This window comes from Oncorhynchus keta, chromosome 18 (genome assembly GCF_023373465.1).
Source record: "Oncorhynchus keta strain PuntledgeMale-10-30-2019 chromosome 18, Oket_V2, whole genome shotgun sequence".
NCBI classification, from domain to species: Eukaryota; Metazoa; Chordata; class Actinopteri; order Salmoniformes; family Salmonidae; genus Oncorhynchus; species Oncorhynchus keta.
Window position 1 is genome coordinate 33,465,742 of NC_068438.1, and position 27,300 is coordinate 33,493,041.

At 46.2% G+C, this 27,300-nt stretch overlaps 1 protein-coding gene and 3 long non-coding RNA genes across 50 annotated transcripts in view; 3 read left to right on the forward strand and 1 right to left on the reverse strand.

Annotated features, from left to right (window-relative positions):
- The window catches only part of LOC127908744 (uncharacterized), a 5,461-nt gene extending 1,885 nt beyond the window's left edge, over nt 1–3,576 (forward strand). The window contains exons 2-3 of the long non-coding RNA XR_008068228.1: nt 2,334–2,438; nt 3,540–3,576. This is a non-coding gene — a long non-coding RNA (uncharacterized LOC127908744). The remainder of the gene's footprint in view (nt 1–2,333; nt 2,439–3,539) is intronic.
- A 2,012-nt stretch (nt 3,577–5,588) lies between these two features.
- Nucleotides 5,589–7,386, forward strand: LOC127909008 (uncharacterized). 5 transcript variants are annotated; one of them, XR_008069422.1, is made up of 5 exons: nt 5,589–5,627; nt 5,744–6,142; nt 6,318–6,520; nt 6,686–7,120; nt 7,315–7,386. It is a non-coding gene; the product is annotated as an uncharacterized LOC127909008 (long non-coding RNA). The 5 variants fall into 5 exon arrangements; XR_008069424.1 differs by having other exon boundaries at nt 6,686–7,091; XR_008069421.1 differs by lacking the exon at nt 7,315–7,386 and adding an exon at nt 7,214–7,308.
- A 2,927-nt stretch (nt 7,387–10,313) lies between these two features.
- Nucleotides 10,314–25,597, forward strand: ngef (neuronal guanine nucleotide exchange factor). The gene is made up of 14 exons (XM_035758052.2): nt 10,314–10,455; nt 10,840–11,202; nt 11,827–11,912; nt 13,390–13,625; nt 13,773–13,933; nt 14,152–14,304; nt 20,044–20,173; nt 20,296–20,370; nt 21,586–21,675; nt 21,946–22,109; nt 22,308–22,466; nt 22,763–22,842; nt 24,092–24,196; nt 24,284–25,597. The coding sequence occupies exons 2-14, from the start codon at nt 10,841–10,843 to the stop codon at nt 24,541–24,543; spliced, it is 2,061 nt and encodes a 686-aa protein (XP_035613945.1). The 5' UTR covers nt 10,314–10,455; nt 10,840; the 3' UTR covers nt 24,544–25,597.
- On the reverse strand, nt 14,319–18,858 carry LOC127908745 (uncharacterized). 43 transcript variants are annotated; one of them, XR_008068252.1, is made up of 4 exons: nt 15,332–16,310; nt 15,004–15,225; nt 14,575–14,904; nt 14,319–14,466 (listed from the first exon to the last, which is right to left on the reverse strand). It is a non-coding gene; the product is annotated as an uncharacterized LOC127908745 (long non-coding RNA). The 43 variants fall into 43 exon arrangements; XR_008068258.1 differs by adding an exon at nt 16,374–18,858 and having other exon boundaries at nt 14,360–14,904; nt 15,332–16,099; XR_008068236.1 differs by adding an exon at nt 16,374–18,858 and having other exon boundaries at nt 14,360–14,904; nt 15,332–16,153.
- Nucleotides 25,598–27,300: the final 1,703 nt, after the last annotated feature.

Genomic DNA, 27,300 nt, shown 5'->3' on the forward strand with positions numbered 1-27,300 from the left:
GTGTGTGTGGGACTGGCTGTTTCATAGCTACTGAGGTGTGTGTGGTGGGACTGGCTGTTTCATAGCTACTGAGTTGTGTGTGTGTGGACTGGCTGTTTCATAGCTACTGAGGTGTGTGTGTGTGGGACTGGCTTTTTCATAGCTACTGAGGTGTGTGTGTGTGTGGGACTGGCTGTTTCATAGCTACTGAGGTGTGTGTGTGGGACTGGCTGTTTCATAGCTGCTGTTTCATAGCTACTGATGTGTGGGACTGACTGTTTCATAGCTACTGAGGTGTGTGTGTGACTGACTGTTTCATAGCTACTGAGGTGTGTGTGTGTGTGTGTGTGTGTGTGTGTGTGTGTGTGTGTGTGACTGGCTTTTTCATAGCTACTGAGGTGTGTGTGGGACTGGCTGTTTCATAGCTACTGAGGTTGTGTGTGTGTGGGACTGGCTCTTCAATGGCTACTGAGGTGTGTGTGGGACTGGCTGTTTCATAGATACTGAGGTGTGCGTGTCTGTGGGCCTGGTTGTTTCATAGCTACTGAGGTGTGTCTGTGGGACTGGCTGTTTCATAGCTACTGAGGTGTGTGGGACTGGCTGTTTCATAGCTACTGAGGTGGGACTGTGTGTGTGCTGTGTGTGTGTGTGTGTGTGTGTGTGTGGACTGGCTGGCTGAGTTTCATAGTGTGTGTGGGACTGTTTCATAGCTACTGAGGTGTGTGTGTGTGTGGGCTGGCTTTTCATAGCTACTGAGGTGAGTGTGTGTGGACTGGCTTTTTCATAGCTACTGGGACTTTTTCATAGCTACTAGGTGAGTGTGTGGGGACTGGCTTTTTCATAGCTACTGAGGTGTGTGTGGGACTGGCTGTTTCATAGCTACTGAGTTGTGTGAGTGGGACTTGTTGTTTCATAGCTACTGAGTTGTGTGTGTGTGTGGGACTGGCTGTTTCATAGCTACTGAGTTGTGTGTGTGGGACTGGCTGTTTCATAGCTACTGAGGTGTGTGTGTGTGGGACTGGCTGTTTCATAGCTACTGAGGTGTGTGTGTGTGTGGGACTGGCTGTTTCATAGCTACTGAGGTGTGTGTGTGTGGGACTGGCTGTTTCATAGCTACTGAGGTGTGTGTGTGTGTGGTGTGTGTGGGACTGGCTGTTTCATAGCTACTGAGTTGTGTGTGTGTGTGGGACTGGTTGTTTCATAGCTACTGAGGTGTGTGTGTGTGGGACTGGCTGTTTCATAGCTACTGAGGTGTGTGTGTGTGTGGGGACTGGCTGTTTCATAGCTACTGAGGTGTGTGTGTGTGAGTGGGACTGGCTGTTTCATAGCTACTGAGTTGTGTGTGTGGGACTGGCTGTTTCATAGCTACTGAGTTGTGTGTGTGTGTGTGGGGGACTGGCTGTTTCATAGCTACTGAGGTGTGTGTGTGTGTGTGTGTGTGCTGTGTGTGTGGGACTGGCTGTTTCATAGCTACTGAGGTGTGTGGACTGGCTGTTTCATAGCTACTGAGGTGTGTGACTGTGTGTGTGGCTGTTTCATAGCTACTGAGTGTGGGACTGGCTGTTTCATAGCTACTGAGGTGGGACTGGCTGTTTCATAGCTACTGAGGTGTGTGTGGGACTGGCTGTTTCATAGCTACTGAGGCGTGTGTGTGTGGACTGACTGTTTCATAGCTACTGAGGTGTGTGTGTGTGTGTGTGTGTGTGTGGGACTGACTGTTTCATAGCTACTGAGGTGTGTGTGTGTGTGTGTGGACTGGCTGTTTCATAGCTACTGGTGTGTGTGTGGGACTGGCTGTTTCATAGCTACTGGTGTGTGTGTGGGACTGGCTGTTTCATAGCTACTGGTGTGTGTGTGTGTGGGACTGGCTTTTTCATAGCTACTGAGGTGAGTGTGTGTGTGGGACTGGCTTTTTCATAGCTACTGAGGTGTGTGTGGGACTGGCTGTTTCATAGCTACTGAGGTTGTGTGTGTGTGTGGGACTGGCTCTTCAATGGCTACTGAGTTGTGTGTGTGTGTGGGACTGGCTGTTTCATAGATACTGAGGTGTGTGTGTGTGTGGGCCTGGTTGTTTCATAGCTACTGAGGTGTGTGTGTGGGACTGGCTGTTTCATAGCTACTGAGGTGTGTGTGGGACTGGCTGTTTCATAGCTACTGAGGTGTGTGTGTGTGTGTGGGACTGGCCGTTTCATAGCTACTGAGGTGTGTGTGTGTGGGACTGGCTTTTTCATAGTTACTGAGGTGAGTGTGTGTAGGACTGGCTTTTTCATAGCTACTGAGGTGAGTGTGTGTGGGACTGGCTTTTTCATAGCTACTGAGGTGTGTGTGGGACTGGCTGTTTCATAGCTACTGAGGTGTGTGTGGGACTGGCTGTTTCATAGCTACTGGTGTGTGTGTGGGACTGGCTGTTTCATAGCTACTGGTGTGTGTGTGGGACTGGCTGTTTCATAGCTACTGAGGTGTGTGTGTGTGTGTGGGACTGGCTGTTTCATAGCTACTGAGGTGTGTGTGTGTGTGGGACTGGCTGTTTCATAGCTACTGAGGTGTGTGTGTGGGACTGGCTGTTTCATAGCTACTGAGGTGTGTGTGGGACTGGCTGTTTCATAGCTACTGAGGTGTGTGTGTGTGTGTGCTACTGAGTGTGTGGGACTGGCTGTTTCATAGCTACTGAGGTGTGTGTGTGTGGGGACTGGCTGTTTCATAGCTACTGAGGTGTGTGTGGGACTGACTGTTTCATAGCTACTGTGTGTGTGTGTGTGGGACTGACTGTTTCATAGCTACTGAGGTGTGTGTGCTACTGTGTGTGTGTGTGTGTGTGTGTGTGTGTGTGTGTGAGGTGTGTGCTGTGGGACTGTTTCATAGCTACTGAGGACTGGCTGCTTTGGGACACTAGCTACTGTGTTGGCTGTTTCATAGCTACTGGTGTGTGTGTGGGACTGGCTGTTTCATAGCTACTGGTGTGTGTGTGTGGGACTGGCTTTTTCATAGCTACTGAGGTGAGTGTGTGTGTGTGTGGGACTGGCTTTTTCATAGCTACTGAGGTGTGTGTGGGACTGGCTGTTTCATAGCTACTGAGGTTGTGTGTGTGTGTGGGACTGGCTCTTCAATGGCTACTGAGTTGTGTGTGTGTGTGGGACTGGCTGTTTCATAGATACTGAGGTGTGCGTGTCTGTGGGCCTGGTTGTTTCATAGCTACTGAGGTGTGCCTGTGGGACTGGCTGTTTCATAGCTACTGAGGTGTGTGTGGGACTGGCTGTTTCATAGCTACTGAGGTGTGTGTGTGTGTGTGTGGGACTGGCCGTTTCATAGCTACTGAGGTGTGTGTGTGGGACTGGCTTTTTCATAGTTACTGAGGTGAGTGTGTGTAGGACTGGCTTTTTCATAGCTACTGAGGTGAGTGTGTGTGGGACTGGCTTTTTCATAGCTACTGAGGTGTGTGTGGGACTGGCTGTTTCATAGCTACTGAGGTGTGTGTGGGACTGGCTGTTTCATAGCTACTGGCTGGCTGTTTCATAGCTACTGAGTGTGTGTGTGGGACTGGCTGTTTCATAGCTACTGAGGTATCTGTGGGACTGGCTGTTTCATAGCTACTGAGGTGGGACTGGCTGTTTCATAGCTACTGAGGTGTGGACTGGCTGTTTCATAGCTACTGAGGTGTGTGTGTGGTGGGACTGGCTGTTTCATAGCTACTGAGGTGGGACTGGCTACGTTTCATAGCTACTGAGTGTGTGTGTGGGACTGGCTGTTTCATAGCTACTGAGGTGTGTGTGGGACTGGCTGTTTCATAGCTACTGAGGTGTGTGTGTGTGGACTGGCTGTTTCATAGCTACTGGTGTGTGTGTGACTGGCTGTTTCATAGCTACTGAGTGTGGGACTGGCTGTTTCATAGCTACTGGTGTGTGGTGGGACTGGCTGTTTCATAGCTACTGAGGTGGGACTGGCTGTTTCATAGCTACTGGTGTGTGGGGGACTGGCTGTTTCATAGCTACTGGTGTGTGGACTGGCTGTTTCATAGCTACTGGTGTGGTGTGGGACTGGCTGTTTCATAGCTACTGGTGTGTGTGTGTGGGACTGGCTGTTTCATAGCTACTGGGGTGTGTGTGTGTGGGACTGGCTGTTTCATAGCTACTGGGGTGTGTGTGTGGGACTGGCTGTTTCATAGCTACTGAGGTGTGTGTGTGGGACTGGCTTTTTCATAGCTACTGAGGTGTGTGTGGGACTGGCCTTTTCATAGCTACTGAGGTGTGTGTGTGGGGGACTGGCTGTTTCATAGCTACTGAGGTGTGTGTGTGTGGCTGTTTCATAGCTACTGTGTGTGGACTGACTGTTTCATAGCTACTGAGGTGTGTGTGTGTGTGTGGACTGGCTGTTTCATAGCTACTGAGGTGTGTGTGTGGCTGTGTGTGTGTGTGTGTGGACTGACTGTTTCATAGCTACTGAGGTGTGTGTGTGGGACTGGCTGTTTCATAGCTACTGAGGTGTGTGTGGGGACTGGCTGTTTCATAGCTACTGAGGTGCTACTGAGTGTGTGTGTGGGACTGGCTTTTTCATAGCTACTGAGGTGTGTGTGTGTGTGGGTGGGGACTGGCTACTGAGGTGTGTCTGGCTGTTTCATAGCTACTGAGGTGTGTGTGTGTGTGGGGACTGGCTGTTTCATAGCTACTGAGGTGTGTTTCATAGTGTGTGTGGGACTGGCTGTTTCATAGCTACTGAGGTGTGTGTGTGTGTGTGTGTGTGTGTGTGTGGACTGGCTGTTTCATAGCTACTGAGGTGTGTGTGTGGGACTGGCTGTTTCATAGCTACTGAGGTGTGTGGTGTGTGTGTGTGTGTGTGTGGGACTGGCTGTTTCATAGCTACTGAGGTGTGTGTGTGTGGGACTGGCTGTTTCATAGCTACTGAGGTGTGTGTGGGACTGTTTCATAGCTGTTGGCTGTTTCATAGCTACTGAGGTGTGTGTGTGGGACTGGCTGTTTCATAGCTACTGAGGTGTGTGTGTGGGACTGGCTGTTTCATAGCTACTGAGGTGTGTGTGGGACTGGCTGTTTCATAGCTACTGAGGTGTGTGTGTGGGACTGGCTGTTTCATAGCTACTGAGGTGTGTGTGTGGGACTGGCTGTTTCATAGCTACTGAGGTGTGTGTGGGACTGGCTGTTTCATAGCTACTGAGGTGTGTGTGTGTGTGGACTGGCTGTTCAATGGCTACTGAGGTGTGTGTGTGGGGACTGGCTGTTTCATAGCTACTGAGGTGTGTGTGTGTGGGGACTGGCTGTTTCATAGCTACTGAGGTGTGTGTGTGGGACTGGCTGTTTCATAGCTACTGAGGTGTGTGTGGGACTGGCTGTTTCATGCTACTGAGTGTGTGTGTGTGTGTGGGACTGGCTGTTTCATAGCTACTGAGGTGTGTGTGTGTGGGACTGGCTGTTTCATAGCTACTGAGGTGTGTGTGTGGGACTGGCTGTTTCATAGCTACTGAGGTGTGTGTGTGTGGGACTGGCTGTTTCATAGCTACTGAGGTGTGTGTGTGGGGACTGGCTGTTTCATAGCTACTGAGGTGTGTGTGGGGGACTGGGGACTGGCTTTTCATAGCTACTGAGGTGGTGTGTGTGTGTGTGGGACTGGCTGTTTCATAGCTACTGAGGTGTGTGTCTGTGGGACTGGCTGTTTCATAGCTACTGAGGTGTGTGTGTGTGGACTGGCTGTTTCATGTTTCAGCTACTGAGGTGTGTGTGTGTGTGTGTGGGACTGACTGTGAGGTGTAGCTGAGGTGGGACTGGCTGTTTCATAGCTACTGAGGTGTGTGTCTGTGGGACTGGCTGTTTCATAGCTACTGAGGTGTGTGTCTGTGGGACTGGCTGTTTCATAGCTACTGAGGTGTGTGTCTGTGGGACTGGCTGTTTCATAGCTACTGAGGTGTGTGTCTGTGGGACTGGCTGTTTCATAGCTACTGAGGTGTGTGTCTGTGGGACTGGCTGTTTCATAGCTACTGAGGTGTGTGTCTGTGGGACTGGCTGTTTCATAGCTACTGAGGTGTGTGTCTGTGGGACTGGCTGTTTCATAGCTACTGAGGTGTGTGTCTGTGGGACTGGCCGTTTCATAGCTACTGAGGTGGGACTGGCCGTTTCATAGCTACTGAGGTGGGACTGGCCGTTTCATAGCTACTGAGGTGGGACTGGCCGTTTCATAGCTACTGAGGGACTGGCCGTTTCATAGCTACTGGTGGGACTGGCCGTTTCATAGCTACTGAGGTGGGACTGGCTGTTTCATAGCTACTGAGGTGGGACTGGCTGTTTCATTTCTGATAGCTACTGAGGTGGGACTGGCGTTTCATAGCTACTGAGGTGGGACTGGCCGTTTCATAGCTACTGAGGTGGGACTGGCCGTTTCATAGCTACTGAGGTGGGACTGGCCGTTTCATAGCTACTGAGGTGGGACTGGCCGTTTCATAGCTACTGAGGTGGGACTGGCCGTTTCATAGCTACTGAGGTGGGACTGGCCGTTTCATAGCTACTGAGGTGGGACTGGCCGTTTCATAGCTACTGAGGTGGGACTGGCTGTTTCATAGCTACTGAGGTGTGTGTCTGTGGGACTGGCTGTTTCATAGCTACTTAGGTGGGACTGGCTGTTTCATAGCTACTGAGGTGTGTGTCTGTGGGACTGGCCGTTTCATAGCTACTGAGGTGGGACTGGCAGTTTCATAGCTACTGAGGTGGGACTGGCCGTTTCATAGCTACTGAGGTGGGACTGGCCGTTTCATAGCTACTGAGGTGGGACTGGCCGTTTCATAGCTACTGAGGTGGGACTGGCCGTTTCATAGCTACTGAGGTGGGACTGGCCGTTTCATAGCTACTGAGGTGGGACTGGCCGTTTCATAGCTACTGAGGTGGGACTGGCCGTTTCATAGCTACTGAGGTGGGACTGGCCGTTTCATAGCTACTGAGGTGGGACTGGCCGTTTCATAGCTACTGAGGTGGGACTGGCCGTTTCATAGCTACTGAGGTGGGACTGGCCGTTTCATAGCTACTGAGGTGGGACTGGCCGTTTCATAGCTACTGAGGTGGGACTGGCCGTTTCATAGCTACTGAGGTGGGACTGGCCGTTTCATAGCTACTGAGGTGGGACTGGCCGTTTCATAGCTACTGAGGTGGGACTGGCTGGCGTTTCATAGCTACTGAGGTGGGACTGGCCATAGCTTTCATAGCTACTGAGGTGGGACTGGCGTTTCATAGCTACTGAGGTGGGACTGGCCGTTTCATAGCTACTGAGGTGGGACTGGCCGTTTCATAGCTACTGAGGTGGGACTGGCCGTTTCATAGCTACTGAGGTGGGACTACTGAGGTGGGACTGGCCGTTTCATAGCTACTGAGGTGGGACTGGCCGTTTCATAGCTACTGAGGTGGGACTGGCCGACTGAGGTGGGACTGGCTTTTCATAGCTACTGAGGTGTCTGTGGGACTGGCTCTTTCTTGTGTGTGTGTGTGTGTGTGTGTGTGTGTGTGTGTGTGTGTGTGTGTGTGTGTGTGTGTGTGTGTGTGTGTGTGTGTGTGTGTGTGTGTGTGTGTGTGTGTGTGTGTGTGTGTGTGTGTGTGTGTGTGTGTGTGTGTTTCCTAGGCACTGAGGTGAAGTTACCGCCAGGTAAATCTATGATGTTGAAATGTCTATTTACTCTGTTCCATCTGACTGCCAATCATTTACATTTACATTTAAGTCATTTAGCAGACGCTCTTATCCAGAGCGACTTACAAATTGGTGCAAACACCTATGACAACCAGTGGAACAGCCACTTGCATCTAAATCTTGTTGGGGGGGGTGAGAAGGATTACTTACCCTTACTTACCCTATCCTAGGTATTCCTTGAAGAGGTGGGGTTTCAGGTGTCTCCGGAAGGTGGTGATTGACTCCGCTGTCCTGGCGTCGTGAGGGAGTTTGTTCCACCATTGGGGGCCAGAGCAGCGAACAGTTTTGACTGGGCTGAGCGGGAACTGTACTTCCTCAGTGGTAGGGAGGCGAGCAGGCCAGAGGTGGATGAACGCAGTGCCCTTGTTTGGGTGTAGGGCCTGATCAGGGCCTGGAGGTACTGAGGTGCCGTTCCCCTCACAGCTCCGTGGCGAGCACCATGGTCTTGTAGCGGATGCGAGCTTCAACTGGAAGCCAGTGGAGAGAGCGGAGGAGCGGGGTGACGTGAGAGAACTTGGGAAGGTTGAACACCAGACGGGCTGCGGCGTTCTGGATGAGTTGTAGGGGTTTAATGGCACAGGCAGGGAGCCCAGCCAATAGCGAGTTGCAGTAGTCAAGACGGGAGATGACAAGTGCCTGGATTAGGACCTGCGCCGCTTCCTGTGTGAGGCAGGGTCGTACTCTGCGGATGTTGTAGAGCATGAACCTACAGGAACGGGACACCGCCACTGTCTCATCAGCTCAGCCAGGCAATTTATATACTAGATCTACACTGTAAAAAGTGTCTAGAATTAAAAAAAAAAAATTTAGACAAGCATTTGGTTTTCAGCATTGGAGATTTGTAATTACCTTGCTTGCTGTCTCTCTGATATTTGCAACTTTGTTTCAATATTGAAATTCGATCTCTTGCTGCTCATTAACTCATTGTTAAGGATATATCCCCGCAAAATCACTAGACAATAGATTAAACAAACCCAAACACATATATTTGTGTTTATTATTCTGTTATTCTGGCTACACTGTTAGGTGTGACTGTGTTAGCCAAAGTTGGCTAGCTAGCTAGCAAGCAAGGGATAAGAACGTTACCAACCATCATGGCAACGGAACATTTTAGAATGAACGACTGGGTCGGGTCCATAGATTTAGAACAAAAAAATGTAATGATTGAGTTGCCTCTGGCAACCGATAGAACGAAGGACAAGCTGGCTTGTGTACCAATCATTGATTTGTGTCTGGAATATATCTCATGTAAGTATTAAACAGTATAAATAAGTTCATACAGATTTAAATGAAAATATGTCAATCATTGTTTGAATATGTTGGTGACCCGTTGTATAAAAGTGATATATTGGTTTGGTTACCGGTCCAAGATGAACCCGTGCCAATATATCCTCCAAACACCGGCTTCTCGGGCATATTCACTTAACTAGAATAACATGTGCCTTTGCCCTCTGTGGTCTTAGATCAGCAGAAAAAGGTGGCACTTAACTGATGCATATCATTCATTACTTAATCGGTGGGTGAATAGAACTTCTGTTACAACAATAACCTGGAACATATGGAAGCAATTGCCTCCTGCTTATTTGGGGTCAATCTCAGAAAAGGGGAATTTGAGGACTAGCTATCCAGATTGGTCCATGCAATCTGAGGTCCTTGGATAGTCCCTACCTCATTAAAATGGTTAAAGGAAGGGTTAAGGTTTAGGGTAGGGACATCCCAAGGATCCCGGATAACACTGGATAATCGGATAATCAAGCTCTTTCATGTCAGTGAAGGTTAGATGGATCAAAGAACAGGAGGTACCTTGTCCACTGTGGAGTGTTGAGAAAGTTCAAACTGTATGCCCATTGGCCAGAATCTTACAACGCTATCCCATCTCCCTACTCGATTTATCTGATTCCCTTAATCCTTTAAGTGTTGACATTGATAGTCTGCCAAGTGTATAGTCTTCTGAGGAGTTCTTGGTTATTATTATGGTCTGTCTGAGTCAGCAACCAGGAAGTAGAGGATTCAGCTAGCTAAGGATGAGTTTCCTGACCAAAAATGCTGCCACCCCCAAAGTCCAATGTGTTTGTGACCTCATGTACCACATTCAAAATATAATATTGTCCTTCGTTTTAGTTGTATAGACAATAGTTGACATCTCAATGTCTATTTTGTTAAATTGGATTCACACAGCTGTTTATCAAGAGCTTATAGTTGACGAAATCAAATTTCACTGTATGAGTGTTCTCGTGAGATAATCACTCACTTAACACACCCACTTGGTGTCAGTTTGCCAGAGGAAAATCGGGTCTGAACGGTGTTAGTCAGTGGTGCAGCAGCTTTTATAGAATCAGAATGGAGCTGCTAGGCAAACAGTGCCATTGAAAAACAATCACTAAGTAGACTAGTTCAGCACTGAGAGGAAAACCCAGTTATTCACGTGTCCCAGTGTACAGTAATCTGCTGTAAACACTCCCTCAATCCAACTCAGGAGGCTCTCCTAGCAACACATTATTCCATCTAAAGGAGGTTTCAAAGTCATGACCACCTGCCAATCAGCCCTGTACTCACTGTGTGTGTGTTTTAATATAGAAAATAGAGGTAGAGCTCCTCTATTTTCCTTGTCCTTCACCCACTGTTTCCTCTTTGCTCACACCCCTTTCCCTTAATCCTTAATTATCTTCTCCCTCTTCCTCTTTCAGGCCCTGCAGTCTCTCTGAGGCCTGGCCCAGAGCCCAGCCCAGCCAGCAGGTCAGGCAGCAGCACCCTCAGTGTCCCTGATCTCCAGAAACCTCCCTTATCTCCCCGGGCACGACGGTGAGCCTCGCCATAAGCCAGGCCAGACTGATTCAAACCCAGACACTCACACACACACTCAAACTGAGAAGCAACCATTTTATCATTGTCTTTTATGAGCTGCCTTTCCATTGAGTGAGATATGAGCCTAAAGCAAGCTGCACTGCTCTTTATCCCATATATTGTGTCAAGGAAAATCTGTTTTCTGAGTGTTTGTTAAATTCACATTTGAGTCATTTAGCAGATGCTCTTATTTAGAGCGACTTAAAGTAGTGAGTGCATACATTTTCATACTTTTTTGTTACTGTAATACAGTTAGTTATATTTGCCTCATCTTCAAGTAGAGATATCTCTTTTACTTATTGTTATTGCAGCTGCTTATTACTGTGTTCCTGTTGTATGTAGTATGCCAACATCTCCACGTACACTCCATTCTGGAACTGTGTTGCCAAGCAACGGGGAGCCCAGGAGCCCACACATACTTTCTAGCGGGGCTTCTTCCCCTCTTTGGATGAGGAGCGGAGGAGAAGGAGGGAGGAGGAGCGCAGATGCTTCTCCAGCTAGCGGTCAGTGTGGAGGGGGCTCCACTTCCTCCTCCTCTGTTTCTAGCGCTCTGTTGTATCGGACACATGGCATGCACGCACACACTGAAGACATGGAGAGCCTCTCAGAACGCACCGCCGCCTGCTCTGTACGGGAGCCCGGAGGGGACACACAGTCACCGCAACCAGCGGAAGAGGGGGTCGACGTAGAGGGGGTCAAACTCAGGTAAAAAGATGGGGAGAAGAACTGTTGGTTTCTGCAAGTGGTACTTATGTGCTAATTGGTAGTATGTTGCAGGTGATTTATTTCTGTGTAATAGTAATATGAAGAGGTGCTCAGTGAAGTACTAAAACAGTATGTAGTGAGCTAGGCAGTGTGGAGATAAACTTGCAGTCATCTTTTTTTTTGTGCCTGTGGGATTTGCAGCATTTCTGTACCTTCTATCAAATTCATATTGGTAGCATAAAGTCCCTGGGCTCTGGTTGAAATCTTGGGGCATGAATATATTCCTCATTTTATGTGAATCTTCTTTTTAAAATGCATATTATTGATTTTGAGGATGGAATCTCACATAGAAGTAATGTCTGTGGGAACAAGGATCTATTGGTAGCCTGTTGAGATATGAATATCTAACATTTCTCATGCAGTGTCAGGAGACCAAGTATAATGAACAGATGGTATTTGGACAATGTGAAATGAAGTGCTCTCAATCTGACTCATAGACCTCCAGATGCTCCAATGATTGTCTTCGAATTGTTGTAAATTATAGGATGAACAGTGCTTTGCCGTTGACGTCAAAGCATCTCCTTGCTCATCTCATCTTTATTTTTTCTCTCTTTCTCTACTCAGGTTGGTGAGCAATGGGGAAAGAAAGGGCTCAACACCATTGAAAATAGAATCCATCTGCTACAGTCTCAACATTGTCAAGAACATTGGTGAGAAAGATGTAGCCAGTAGAACTGTCAATTCCATGCAAGTTGGAGGTAACATATGTATTCCACCCACAGCACTTCAACCTCCAGAGCTGCTGCTGCACTGACATAATGATATTCTCTGTTCCACCACACACACATGCGCAGATGGTAATACACACAAGCACATTCAGGTACACGCATGAATGCAGGTATAGAACACACACACACACACACATACTGCTGTTAACAACAACATATCTATCCTATGACATTGCCTTAAAAAGAAAAAGATTTCCCTGAAGTTGCATCCATCTATCACTTAAAACTTGTGCATCCGTCAAGGTTGAAGGTTAAGTTTAGTGTGTGGTGGGGCTCTGTTCTCTGTGCTTACAGTCATGGGTATAGATGAGTTCAGAGCAAGGTTAAAGGTCAGGTGCTGCACACTTGCAGGGTGAAAAATGTGCTGCACACCTGTTCTGTATATGTAAATAAAATAATGTCCTTTGAAAGGATGCATTAATAGAAGAACTCAGGTGAAAGTGCTTATTGTCAACATGTTGGTTTAAGCGTGTCTCTTTCTTCTCTCTCAATCTCTCACTCGGACTGTCTTTATAGCCCTCTTTTCTCTCCCTCTTTTATATAAGTGTCAATACCAGACGCCCACCTACAATAGGTTAGCATTTGAATCTGACTAAGGGGGCGTATGCAACTGTTTCCTGCTTTTCAACATCACCTTAACCTCTGTAGTGGAGAGGACAGAACACACTCACACATGCATGCATGCACACACAGTGCCAACGTTCTCCTCCGCAACTAACCACCCCGCTTATCAATGTGCAAATATCCAGCCCTCTTTCACCTGAAACTGGCTGAGGGAAAGGTAGAGAGGACTGAGAAATGTGAAGTCAAGTCAGCCACTGGTGCCCTGCCAATATGCAAAGGAGATGAGATCCATTCTTTCATGGGAGATGAGATCCATTCTTTCATGGGAGATGAGATCCATTCTTTCATGGGAGATGAGATCCATTCTTTCATGGGAGATGAGATCCATTCTTTCATGGGAGATGAGATCCATTCTTTCATGGGAGATGAGATCCATTCTTTCATGGGAGATGAGATCCATTCTTTCATGGGAGATGAGATCCATTCTTTCATGGGAGATGAGATCCATTCTTTCATGGGAGATGAGATCCATTCCTTTCAAATTGACTATACACAATAACTCATGTAGTTACACAACTCCACGATTTCACATAAATATAAAGGGAACGTTTTAGTTCTAGGTCACGGGTGTCAATGTAAAGACACCAAAGTGTAGTTGTGAGTTATAAGTTTGATTCCCCCATGGGCCACATGCTGTGATGTGGCTTCAGACTAAGTGTCTGCTAAATAACCATAATAATATAATATTGTTATCAAACAAACACGACCATGTGCTCAGACTCATGTTGTCTTCCTTCTCTTTTTTCTTTCTATTTTGTCCCTTTCTTCCCTCCAGCCTTCCTGTACCAGGAGTACCGGGACACATCCAAGCAGCAGGAGATCGAGCAGCGACGGCAGCAGGAAGGGTTGACCTATGGGGTCAGCGTGGGGTTAGGGGTGACGTCCCCACCAGCCCTGCAGCTGCAGTTGAGGAACAACTCCCGCTCTCTGAGTCTGTGGCAGAACCTGGAGGTTGTGCAGCAGAGCGGCCTGCTCACCCAGCTACTGCAGAGAGAGATCATCATACAAGAGGTGTGAGGTCAAAGGTCATACAGTAAAGGGAAGGGCTGTACAGCAGAGAGAGGTGAAAGGTTATACTGTAGGGTAAAAGTTCAGAGAGGTCTTACTTGAATTGTAAGTGAATGCCTTCTTGACCTGTGTCTTCTCTCTCTTCTCTAGGCCATGTTTGAGCTGGTAACCTCAGAGGCGTCCTACTACAAGAGTCTGGAGGTGCTGGAGACTCACTTCCTGAAAAACCCTGTGCTGGTCAACACACTCAGCCAATCAGACATGCACTTCCTGTTCTCCAACATTGAGGAGGTGATGAAGGCCAGTGAGAGGTAAGAGAAGCATTTGTGTGTGTGTGACTAATCAACCCCCCCATCCTCTCTGCAATGTTTGATTACTGACCCCACTAAACTGCTGTTAAGCTTTCTGAAAGTAAAAACCAAACAAGTCCTTAATCATCTTTCATTCCATATCATAGTGTAATAGTTGTACGGTGACATTTATTCAACTGTCCCCTGCTGATGATGTCATACTATACACCCTTCCTTAGGTTCCTGATGGACCTGGAGAACCGCATCGAACAGTCCCTCCAGATCTCAGAGGTGTGTGACATCGTCCACGACCACGCCGTCAAGCACTTCCACGTCTTTATCACCTACGTCATCAACCAGGTGTATCAGGAGAAGAACTACCGACGCATTCTGTGGGTACCCCTCCAACTAATGTCTACAGTAGTACCATATGTTGTGTAACCTCTCTGTGGGTACCCCTCCAACTAATGTCTACAGTAGTACCATATGTTGTGTAACCTCTGTGGGTACCCCTCCAACTAATGTCTACAGTAGTACCATATGTTGTGTAACCTCTGTGGGTACCCCTCCAACTAATGTCTACAGTAGTACCATATGTTGTGTAACCTCTCTGTGGGTACCCCTCCAACTAATGTCTACAGTAGTACCATATGTTGTGTAACCTCTGTGGGTACCCCTCCAACTAATGTCTACAGTAGTACCATATGTTGTGTAACCTCTCTGTGGGTACCCCTCCAACTAATGTCTACAGTAGTACCATATGTTGTGTAACCTCTCTGTGGGTACCCCTCCAACTAATGTCTACAGTAGTACCATATGTTGTGTAACCTCTGTGGGTACCCCTCCAACTAATGTCTACAGTAGTACCATATGTTGTGTAACCTCTCTGTGGGTACCCCTCCAACTAATGTCTACAGTAGTACCATATGTTGTGTAACCTCTGTGGGTACCCCTCCAACTAATGTCTACAGTAGTACCATATGTTGTGTAACCTCTGTGGGTAAACTAATGTCTACAGTAGTACCATATGTTGGTAACCTCTGTGGGTACCCTCCAACTAATGTCTACAGTAGTACCATATGTTGTGTAACCTCTCTGTGGGTACCCCTCCAACTAATGTCTACAGTAGTACCATATGTTGTGTAACCTCTGTGGGTACCCCTCCAACTAATGTCTACAGTAGTACCATATGTTGTGTAACCTCTGTGGGTACCCCTCCAACTAATGTCTACAGTAGTACCATATGTTGTGTAACCTCTCTGTGGGTACCCCTCCAACTAATGTCTACAGTAGTACCATATGTTGTGTAACCTCTGTGTGGGTACCCCTCCAACTAATGTCTACAGTAGTACCATATGTTGTGTAACCTCTCTGTGGGTACCCCTCTAATGTCTACAGTAGTACCATATGTTGTGTAACCTCTGTGGGTACCCCTCCAACTAATGTCTACAGTAGTACCATATGTTGTGTAACCTCTGTGGGTACCCCTCCAACTAATGTCTACAGTAGTACCATATGTTGTGTAACCTCTGTGGGTACCCCTCCAACTAATGTCTACAGTAGTACCATATGTTGTGTAACCTCTCTGTGGGTACCCCTCCAACTAATGTCTACAGTAGTACCATATGTTGTGTAACCTCTCTGTGGGTACCCCTCCAACTAATGTCTACAGTAGTACCATATGTTGTGTAACCTCTGTGGGTACCCCTCCAACTAATGTCTACAGTAGTACCATATGTTGTGTAACCTCTGTGGGTACCCCTCCAACTAATGTCTACAGTAGTACCATATGTTGTGTAACCTCTCTGTGGGTACCCCTCCAACTAATGTCTACAGTAGTACCATATGTTGTGTAACCTCTGTGGGTACCCCTCCAACTAATGTCTACAGTAGTACCATATGTTGTGTAACCTCTCTGTGGGTACCCCTCCAACTAATGTCTACAGTAGTACCATATGTTGTGTAACCTCTGTGGGTACCCCTCCAACTAATGTCTACAGTAGTACCATATGTTGTGTAACCTCTCTGTGGGTACCCCTCCAACTAATGTCTACAGTAGTACCATATGTTGTGTAACCTCTCTGTGGGTACCCCTCCAACTAATGTCTACAGTAGTACCATATGTTGTGTAACCTCTGTGGGTACCCCTCCAACTAATGTCTACAGTAGTACCATATGTTGTGTAACCTCTGTGGGTACCCCTCCAACTAATGTCTACAGTAGTACCATATGTTGTGTAACCTCTGTGGGTACCCCTCCAACTAATGTCTACAGTAGTACCATATGTTGTGTAACCTCTGTGGGTACCCCTCCAACTAATGTCTACAGTAGTACCATATGTTGTGTAACCTCTCTGTGGGTACCCCTCCAACTAATGTCTACAGTAGTACCATATGTTGTGTAACCTCTCTGTGGGTACCCCTCCAACTAATGTCTACAGTAGTACCATATGTTGTGTAACCTCTCTGTGGGTACCCCTCCAACTAATGTCTACAGTAGTACCATATGTTGTGTAACCTCTGTGGGTACCCCTCCAACTAATGTCTACAGTAGTACCATATGTTGTGTAACCTCTCTGTGCAGTAGTACAATAGAGATGGAGTTGTGGTTGGTATGGCAGCTGTGCCAAACTGTTGACCATCACAGATCATTATTTTCAATTTAGAGTTGACAGTTGAGTAAGACTATCTATGTGATTTATGCGCAGTAGACCTATGTACTGACTGAATAAGATGGTCTATGAGTTGTATGACAGAATAACACATGACTTTCAGCACAGTGGAAAGTGGCTGTCCATCGTAGTGACTGAACAGAACAAATCCTTAAAGAACCTTGAGCTGTGGCTATGATAACAACAGAACACCTCTGCATTGAATAACATTTTGTTCCATGCTTCAGAGGGAACCACACATGCAGAGATCATCTGTTCACCTGCTCTGCGTCTCAAAGACACGGCGGTTGGAACCAAAAATCTCAAATTTGAACTCATCAGACCAAAGGACAGATTTCCACAGGTCTAATGTCCATTGCTCATGTTTCTTGGCCCAAGCAAGTCTCTTCTTCTTATTGGTGTCATTTAGTAGTGGTTTTGCTGCAGCAATTTGACCATGAAGGCCAGATTCACACAGTCTCCTCTGAACAGTTGTCTGTTATTTGAACTCTGTAAAGCGCTCCTCTGCAGCAACTCTTCCTTTCCTGTGGTGGTCTTCATGAGAGCTGGTTTCATCATAGTGCTTGAGGGTTTTTGCGACTGCACTTCTTGTTCTTGAAATGTTCTGTAATGACTGACCTCAATGTCTTAAAGTAATGATGGACTGTCATTTATCTTTGCTTATTTGAGCTGTTCTTGTCATAATATGGACTTGATATTTTACCAAATAGGGCTATCTTCTGTATACCACCCCTACCTTGTCAAAACACAACTGATTGTCTCAAACGCATTAAGAAAAATAAATTCCACAAAATCAACGTGCTCAGACCCCTCATGACTGCATGGCCAGGCATGACTCCAACACCACCATCAAGTTTGTGGATGACACAACAGTGGTAGGCCTGATCAACAACAACGATGAGACGGCCTATAGGGAGGTCAGAGACCTGGCCATGTGGTGCCAGGACAACAACCTCTCCCTCAATGTGATCTAGACAAATGAGATGATCGTGGACTACAGGATAATGTGGACCGAGCACGTCCCCATTCTCATCGATGGGGCTGTTGTGGAGCAGGTTGAGAGCTTCAAGTTCCTTGGTGTCCACATCACCAACAAACTATCATGATCCAAACACACCGAGACAGTTGTGAAGAGGGCACGACAATGCCTATTACCCCTCAGGAGACTGAAAAGATTTGGCTCAAAAAGTTTGACAGCTGCACCATCGAGAGCATCCTGACCTGATATGGCAACTGCTCGGCCTCCGATCGCAAGGCACTACAGAGGGTAGTACATCACTTGGCCCCAGTACATCACTGGGGCCAAGCTTCCTGCCATCCAGGACCTCTATACCAGGCGGTGTCAGAGGAAGGCCCTAAAAATTGCCAAAGACTCCAGCCACCCGAGAAATAGACTGTTCTCTCTGCTATCGCACGGCAAGCGTCCAAAAGGCTTCTTAACAGCTGCTACCCCCAAGTCCTAAGACTCCTGAACAGCTTATCAAATGGCTACCTGGACTATTTACATTGACCCATCTCCATTTTCACACTGCTGCTACTCTCTGTTTATTATCTATGCATAGTCCCTTTACGTCTACCTACATGTACATATTACCTCGACTAACCTGTGCATTGACTTGGTACCCCCTGAATATAGCCTTGTTACTGTTTATTTTATTGTTATTTTTTTTTGCTTCAGTTGATTTTAATAAATACTTTCTTAACACTCAATTTTCTTAACTGCATTGTTGGTTAAGGGCTTGTAAGTACGCATTTCACTGTTGTATTCGGCGCATGTGACAAAACATTTTATTTGATTTAATACGGTGTTAGTCCACCATGAGCCAGAACAGCTTCAATGTACCTTGGCATAGATTCTACGTGTCTTTAACTCTGGTGTCGCATCCCTCCAACATTCTTCCATCAAACCATTCAGTGGCCAATCATGCCCTGTGGATGGGGCATTGTCGTCCTTTGGGGTAATAGCCATGGAAGCCAAAATAATGGACTGCCCAGCATTTTTATACGTGACCCTAAGCACAATGGGATGTTAATAGCTTCATTAACTCAGGAACAACACCTGTGTGGAAGCACTTACTTTCAATATACTTGGTATCCATCATTTACTCGTGTTTCCATTATTTTGGCACTTACCGGTATGTGCTGTATTGACATGTTCCATATAATGTGATATAGCGATCCTCTGCATAGCATTAATGACATACAGAACGTCAGTGACTGTGCTCTGAGTCACCGAGGTATTGGTGACATTAGTGTGAGCAGCTGTTTTGCCCTGCTGGCTGGGAGATTTTGAAAAGGTTTTCACTGATGCCTCTCATTCCTAACCAGATTATTGACAGGCTGCACGTAGTTTGCGTCAACATTTAGTAAAGGCCGGTATGTGCTGTATTGACATGTTCCATATAATGTGATGTAGCGTTGTCCTCTCTATGCAAAAAACCCTCTTAATTCTTATTAAACACTGTGTGGAAAGAACTAAGCTTGCTGAGCTAGAGATCAAGGTAACTTTAGCGAGGGAGACCTCTGCTGGGCAGTTGGTTGTACTGCTAAGACAGTGTGTGTGAAGTCATAGTCTACAAGTGGCTGTGGTTTTTCGTTGGACACATCGTATGGAAGGATGGATCTGTGTGTTTGGACTTGCCTGGATGACGTCAGTGTGATGATTTGTTGCCAGTGATGCCAATCTAGCATTTTTTTTGTTGCTAGATTTAGCAACTTTTCAGACTACCCTGACAACTTGTTTTTCAATCAGCAACTAGCAACAAATGTAGCTACTTTTTAAAAATGTATTTGGAACTTTTAGCAATTTTTGAAAAGTGACTCAACCGCTAGAATGCACGCATTTTCCCTCTAAATGACACACGATTTTCTCTGTCACACACTCAGTCACAACACACGTGCCTGGCTGCAAAAGTGCGTTGTGAGTGACATCAGCAGCAGGCGCTCAACTCGTGCACAGGCAGCAGCAGGTCAGCAGCAATTTCAGCAAATCATTGTTGGCTGACTTCAGCAGCTGTAGTGCGGGTTCGACGAGCCAAACCCAATGAATATAGTTGGTCACGAATGTTTGATCTTGAAAATAATTTACAACAAAAATCAACATGTCTCAATCTAATTGTACAGAAAAGTGGGAGTCTGTACCTGAACAAATGTATTCCCCCCTTTTTTTGCCTAGATGGCCAGTCAATTTGAGTAACGTTATTGTGTATTCTACATAATGACTCTGTTTTACGCAAAGACATCAACGTCATTTAGCAACTTTTAGCCACAAATCAACCTGCCTCTAGCAAATTAACCTGAAAATGAGTTGGCAAAACTGTTTATTGCTCATGTAGTAACTAGTCTGCTGCAACATCTATCAACTCTGAAGCTTGTCTACTCTCTACATAGACCGTATGTGGTCAGACAACATCATTGATTCAGTTTGGGGTGGTTTGAACATGCATGTGTTTTTGTCCAGACAGGGAAATCAGTTATTCCGCGAGGCCATGGCTCAGCTGGAGAACCATCCGTGTGTCCGAGGCCTGTCCTTCACATCCTTCCTCATCCTCCCCTTCCAGAGGATCACACGACTCAAAATGCTGGTCCAGGTAAACATGGCGTTTCTTAAAAGTTAATAATAGTTGTGATAATGCTTTACAGTGTGCTAACATATTGCAGTATTCAGGATGTAGGTATTGCTTTGAATTTCTGATGCTGTGTTTGCTTGCAGAACATTCTGAAGAAGGCAGAGGAGAATTCAGAGATTGAGGCTAATGCCATCAGGGCTCACCAGCAGCTGGAGCAGGTACAGTAGGGGGGAGTGCTGACTTGGGTCCAGTACTGATGCGGGTACAGTAACAGTACCAAACCAGTCTGGGAGAGATGAAAGCATGCTGGATTGGGTTCAGTACTGGCCTGGGGCGTGTTGGAGGAAGTAGTGCTGGTGGTGATTATAGACTCATGTCATGGTGTTGAGTGTTACATCAGAAAACAATCATCGCCGTTCATCATTTTCAGAAGACTTAGTCTTGTCACGCCTCTCTATGCTTTGTGTGGAATGATGACTGTCATGAGGTTAATTGTCATCGTCACAAACAAAGGAATGTGGTTTTAATTGGAGCATAGCCTCTACAGCTCTGAAACAGGTTCAGCACCCATTCCTTTGGACTCACGTTTTGCATACATTATTTGCTTCCCAGTAATGTTCTGTTAAAAAGATTCTCCGGTACTTTTGTAGACATATTTGCCAGTAGTTCTGAAAGTAGCGCCCACGAGCCAGAAGTGGTGCCCGAAAATGTAGTACTATGACACGTGTGCAGACATGGTGCCGTTTAGCTTCCGGTAAACAGTCGCTTTCAAACTAGGAAATTTGTGGATAATTGAGGTAAAACAGTAATTATGTTGATAGATTATGCATGTTTGTACAATGACATTGTTGAATACTCCTTTCTGATTGGCTTGAGGGGCATTCTAGTGTACCCATTATGTCCCTATAACGCATGGTATATTTGCACGTCAGAATTCAATGGTTATATTTCATTTTTACATGTTTGAGCTGCTGTTGAATTCGATTTTCATAATAGCAAGCTAGGACTAATGATTTGGTTAGCGAAACTAGCAAGTCTATTTGGTTACCACGGCAACTACTGTAGCTATCTAGTAAACTTGCTAGATACTTCAGTGGGTGTTGAACAGATTTATACTGGCAAATGAACATATTTCTAGTGGCAAATGTGTTCAATTATAACCATGGTATTAAAGGGATAATCAACTCGGGGTTTCACTCCGTTAGCGCGTCTTGGAAAACCTTCCATGTCATTCATTATTTTCCATAGAATGCATAGCCCCTCATTGATTATCCCTTACATAAACTACACATTGACACATCCAGCCCAAAGCGGGAGGTTTAAAAAAATGCTTAGTCGCCAATGTTCCGGAGCATGTCATTAACTGACAATATTCAATTCCAAGGGAGCATTGGGATTTGTTCCTTATAATGGTTTGTTTGTGTGCATGTCAGATTGTGAAGGAGTGCAACGAGGGTGTGAGGAAGATGAGTCGTACAGAGGAACTCATCAGCATTGAGAAAACACTGGAGTTCAAGTCTAAGGTACCTGCAGCTGCCAGTCATGGGACAACATATCTATATTCTATATAGTAAAACAGTTACACTGCCAGACTGGCACAAACAGACTTAGTCAAAGGTTATCTATCGCAGTTAGGTTCATTGTCTGTTTGAATCCTTTAAGGAGGTTGATGGACCGAAAATGTTTTGCATTTCAAATATAAAAACTCTATTGTTAAAAAAAAGGGTTCTCCATGATTTATAATAACCCTGAGTTGAACTCTGACCTTGTGAACTGTGACCCTTTCCCTCCAGTCGGTGCCGGTGATCTCTCACTCCCGCTGGCTGCTGAAGAAGGGTGAGGTGCAGCAGATGGCTGGGCCCAAGAGCACTAGGACCATGCGGAGCAAGAAGCTCCACCACCCTGTCTACCTGTTCCTCTTCAACAACCTGCTGCTCATCACCAAGCGCAGCTCCAGGTCAGCACATGACATCATCACACAGACAGCTAGTGGTCATTGTGGGTCACAGCACACCCACTTTCAGTCTGGAACTTTCTATTGCTCCCCCCCTCGGCACATTATTTTGTATACAGGCAGTTTCGAAGTATACTACCTGCCTAACTGCCCTGTGCTCTCAGCAGACTTTGTTTATTTATATAAATATGTGTGTGTCAGTGGTGAGAAGTACCAGGTGCTGGACTCGAGCACGCGGGCCATGCTGAGAACTGAGGACCTGGAAGACCAGGGTCAGATGCTGGCCAATGTGTTCAACCTGAAACTCCTGGAGAACCAGGAGGAGAGGCCTGTCAACTACATGCTCAAGACCTCCAGCATGTGAGTGACTACAACTAACAGTATTTTATGTGTGTGTGTGTGTGTGTATATACATATGTATGTGTGTGTGTGTGTATATACATATATACATATGTGTGTTGTGTGTGTATACACATATATACATATGTGTGTGTGTGTGTGTGTGTGTGTATATACATATGTATATGTGTGTGTGTGTGTGTGTGTGTGTGTGTCTCAAGACCCCTCGGTACCTAGTGTACTCTGTACAGTATTTCTCTGTATGTCATTGTTTATAATGGATCAATCTCCCATGTGTTCCTGTGTGCCTCTGCCAGGAGTGATAAGCTGCGGTGGATATGTGCTCTCACGCCAAATCGCCGCACGCGATTCATGTCCACCAGTGCCCATCAACCAGGTGAGACGTACACAAACATGACACACACCAACTCAGAGATGACATCTACTACTCACAGCTGAACTCTTAGTTACCAAATACCAGGTGGTACATGCACTACATGACCAAAAGTATGTGGACACCTGCTCGTCGAACATCTCATTCCAAAATCATGGGCATTAATATGGAGTTGGTCCCCCCTCTGCTGCTATAACAACCTCCACTCTTCTGGGAAGGATTTCCACTAGATGTTGGAACATTGCTGCGGGGACTTGCTTCCATTCAGCCACAATATTATTACTGATATTGGATCATTAGGCCGGGCTCGCAGTCAGCGTTCCAATTCATCTCAAAGGTGTTTGATGGGGTTGAGGTCAGGGCTCTGTGCAGGCCAGTCAAGTTCTTCCACACCAATCTCAACAAACCATTTCTGTATGGACCTCGCTTTGTGCACAGGTACGTTGTCATGCTGAAACAGGAAAGGGCCTTCTCCAAACTGTTACTACAAAGTTGGAAGCACAGAATCATCTAGAATGTCATTGTATGCTGTTGAGTTTAGATTTCTCTTCACTGGAACTAAGGGGCCTAGCCCGAACTGTGAAACAGCCCCAGACCATTATTCCTCATCCATCAAACTTTACAGTTGGCACTATGCATTCGGGCAGGTAGCGTTGTCGTAGCATCTGCCAAACCCAGATTTGTCCGTCGGACTGCCAGATGGTGAAGCGTGATTCATCACTCCAGAGAATGCGTTTCCACTGCTCCAGATTCCAATAGAGGTGAGCTTTACACCACTCCAGCTGATGCTTGGCATAGCGCATGGTGATCTTAGGCCTTGTGTGTGGCTGCTCGGCCATGGAAACCTATTTCCTCCCGACAAACAGTTCTTGTGCTGATGTTGCTTCCAGAGGCAGTTTGGAACTCAATAGTGAGTGTTGCAACCGAGGACAGACGGCTATGCACTTCAGCACTCGGCAGTCCCGTTCTGTGGGCTTGTGTGGCCTACCACTTCGCGGCTGAGCCGTTGTTGCTCCTAAACGTTTGGCATCCTATGATGGTGCCACGTTGAAAGTCACTGAGGTCTTCAGTAAGACCATTCTACTGCCAATGTTTGTCTATGGAGATTGTATGGATGTGTGCTCTATTTTATAAACCTGTCAGCAATGGATGTGGTTGAAATGGCCAAATCCACTAATTTAAAGCGGCGTCCACTTACTTTTGTGTATATAGTGTATGCTATTAATGTGCCATGGTGTGTGCGTGCGGTCAGCTTCTCCCCAGGTCCAGTGTATTCAGTCGTACTCGTCTCAGGAGCCAGATGAGCTGTCCATTGAGATGGCTGACTTGCTGAACATCCTGGAGAGGACAGACGATGGTGAGACCAGACAACATATCTCCTGGGAGGCTGCCTGTTATTTAATATCTCTCCCTCTCCTCACATTTTCCTCTATCACCTCCTCAGGCTGGATGATGGGTGAGAGGCTCCATGATGGAGAGAGGGGCTGGTTCCCCTGTCGGGTGGTAGAGGAGATCCAGAACCAGGAAGTGCGGGCCCAGAACCTCAGGGAGTGCCAGAGGATCCACCTGGCCCATGGAGGGGGGGCTTCCTCGGGGGCCAGACTGGGCTCCAGGGGGGCCAGACGCACCCCCAAAACACCCAAAGTCTCCAACTCCTTCGGTACCTGGACTGACCAGTCAGAGGAGAAGCAGGGAAGCACATAATATTCCACTCTGAAAGTGATTGGTTGGAACCCCCTGGCAGTAATCTTTACTGGACCACATGGATCAAATGAGAGATCATGTGATTTCAGCATGGGATTGCATTGGAGGAAAGTGATGCAATGACATTATTTCCTGTTAACTGTTTCCCCTTGGTTTTGCTGTACCAGGGTTTAGGGTCCCAGGCTGCAGGTTTTAGGGTCCCAGGCTCCCTTGATGGGTCCTACGATCAGAGCACTTCTTCCATAACTCCAAAACACTATGTCTTCCACTACTTCCAGTGGAATGATTCAGCACTAACAGTCTAACTGAAACAAGGCTCTGGTGGAACAGGAGCTATGCATGTGATGGGAGAAGATAACCACAGAAACAGTTCTCAAGGTGATGTGAATGCATCGTAACCTTGCCTCAGCTGCATGGGTGTGATTTTGTTCTTTCATTTTTTTTAAGCACCTTTGCTTGAGAGTTAAATCCCCCAGAACAATGGCTTGGCGATCCACCATTTTGTAAAGAGCAACTCCTCTATTGAAACCATTCAAGAAGCAAATTTTAAAAACAGGCGAGCAGCATTGAATGTAAATTATCCATGAATGATTCTGTATAGTAAATAGAATTATCACATGACTGGGTGCTCAGTATTGGGCTGGAGGTGAAGACTAGCACTACAGAATCACAGGCCTTGCTTACACAGTGGACGTGTTCTGGGGGTCCCTCGCCAATACTGATATGCCACTTACACATCACACACACAAACACTTGGGGGAAATCCAGCACAACCTGTCTAACACCAAAAACCCTCCACAGACACGTGGTCCTGAAGCATCTGCACAGAATGTGCCAGCACACTGACAGAACTGCAATGGCATGCGAGTGACAACGTGTGTGTGTGTGTGTGTGTGTGTGTGTGTGTGTGAGTACAGTGTGTGTATGAGTACAGTGTGTGTATATTGTAAGCCTTGAATGTTCAATATGTGATGAAATAATTACTCAATAATTGTGTCATTTCATTATGTAAGAAGTAATTTATTGTTAATAAAAACTAAATGTGAAATTGAAATGGACATTATTTGAAATGTTTCGACTGGTCTTTAGCCCACGTGTTGAGCACTTTTAGGTTTATCTCTGAGTGACTTCGTGGTAATGTGGAGAAATGTTTTACACTGAATAAAGGTTCAGGTGGTGAATCAGAACCTTGTCTTCCTGACACTATTAATGTTTAACATACTACCTGAACTATTGAGCATTACTATGATTTATTAATGTATAATAAGGTGGCAGGTAGCCTAGTGCAGCCAGACACAACCCGGTCCGTGGAGGAATATTTGTCTTGAATATCATTGGGTTTTTTGTTGTCCGCGGCATATTTGACTAAAATAAATTGTCCAATTTGACGTAGGCCTACTTGCGCAATGCGCTGAACTATGCATGCTGCAGTCTAGGATAAAGATGGGATATATTTTGAACCGAGGCTGCAGTAAACAAATTGTGTTGCCATGAAGTATAGCTACACTAAGCACACAGTATAGCCCTGCCGCGCAGCCTGCACGCTCACTCTCTCTCTCTCTCTGGATTTGTTTAAGATGACAGCTGCACACCAAAGCCGGTCTGTCAGACTTGCCTCAGAAACGATGCTATGAAGCCATTGAAAATACGCAGACATTTTGAAACAAAGCATCAAGTATAAATACAATATTTTGTTTTACCAAAAAGAGATGAGATGTCTAACTAAACAAATGCTGTACAATAATTTAACAGACAACGACACTTTACTGAAGGCTTCGTACTCCCTCATAACATTTCCATGTGCCAGGCTCCTTTCACCATAGTTGACAAGCTAGTCATGCCGTCAGTCATGGATGCTTGCCGAAAAGTTTAAGGCCCAACTGCTGCTGCAAAGGTCAGTGAAATCCCACTTTACAATAACACTGTCACGTGTATAATCCAGGATATGGCAGATGATACTGAATCACAGGTTTTAGACAGAGTCTGCGCATTAAAACGGGTTGCAATCTAATTAGATGATACGACTGACATTTCAAATGCCCGCTTCTTGTATATATTCCCTACATAGTGTAACGACCCTGGGTTTATAAACACGGATAAAGACCGCCAAGACTGCTTTTGCGGCACAGTCGACAGCGCGCTAGATTTCGTGCTATAGGTCAACGGTTCGAGGCCTGCTCCCTGCCTGTTTCATTACAATACTTTATTGTGCATTCAGAAAGTATTCAGACCCTTTCACCTTTTCCAAATGTTGTTACCTTACTGCCTCATTCTAAAATGTATTAAATAGTTTCCCCCCCTCATCAATCTAAACACAACACCCATAATGACAAAGCAATAACAGTTTTTTAGACATTTTTGCAAATGTATACATAAACTGTAATATGACATTTACATAAGCCTTCAGACCCTTTAATCAGTACTTTGTTGAAAGGGAAAGGCGAAGGGGGGATACCTAGTCAGTTGTACAACTGAATGCATTAACACACCTGTATTTGGGGATTTTCTCCCATTATTCTCTGCAGATCCTCCAAAACTCTGTCAGGTTGGATGGGGAGCGTCGCTGCACAGCTATTTTCAGGTCTCTCCAGAGATGTTAGATCAGGCTTAAGTCCTGGCTCTGGCTGGGCCACTCAACGACGTTCAGAGACTTGTCCCGAAGCCACTCCTGCGTTGTCTTGGCTGTGTGCTTAGTGTTGTTGTCCTGTTGGAAGGTGAACATTCGGAAAGTTTGAGGTCCTGAGCGCTCTGGAGCAG

Excerpts from the sequence above, each read along its gene's own strand:
- ngef (XM_035758052.2), top strand. The coding sequence starts at position 10,841 with ATGCCAACATCTCCACGTACACTCCATTCTGGAACTGTGTTGCCAAGC. Across the intron at positions 21,676-21,945 it reads CACTGGAGTTCAAGTCTAAG|TCGGTGCCGGTGATCTCTCA; the intron begins GTACCTGCAGCT and ends CTTTCCCTCCAG. Across the intron at positions 24,197-24,283 it reads CCTGGAGAGGACAGACGATG|GCTGGATGATGGGTGAGAGG; the intron begins GTGAGACCAGAC and ends TCACCTCCTCAG.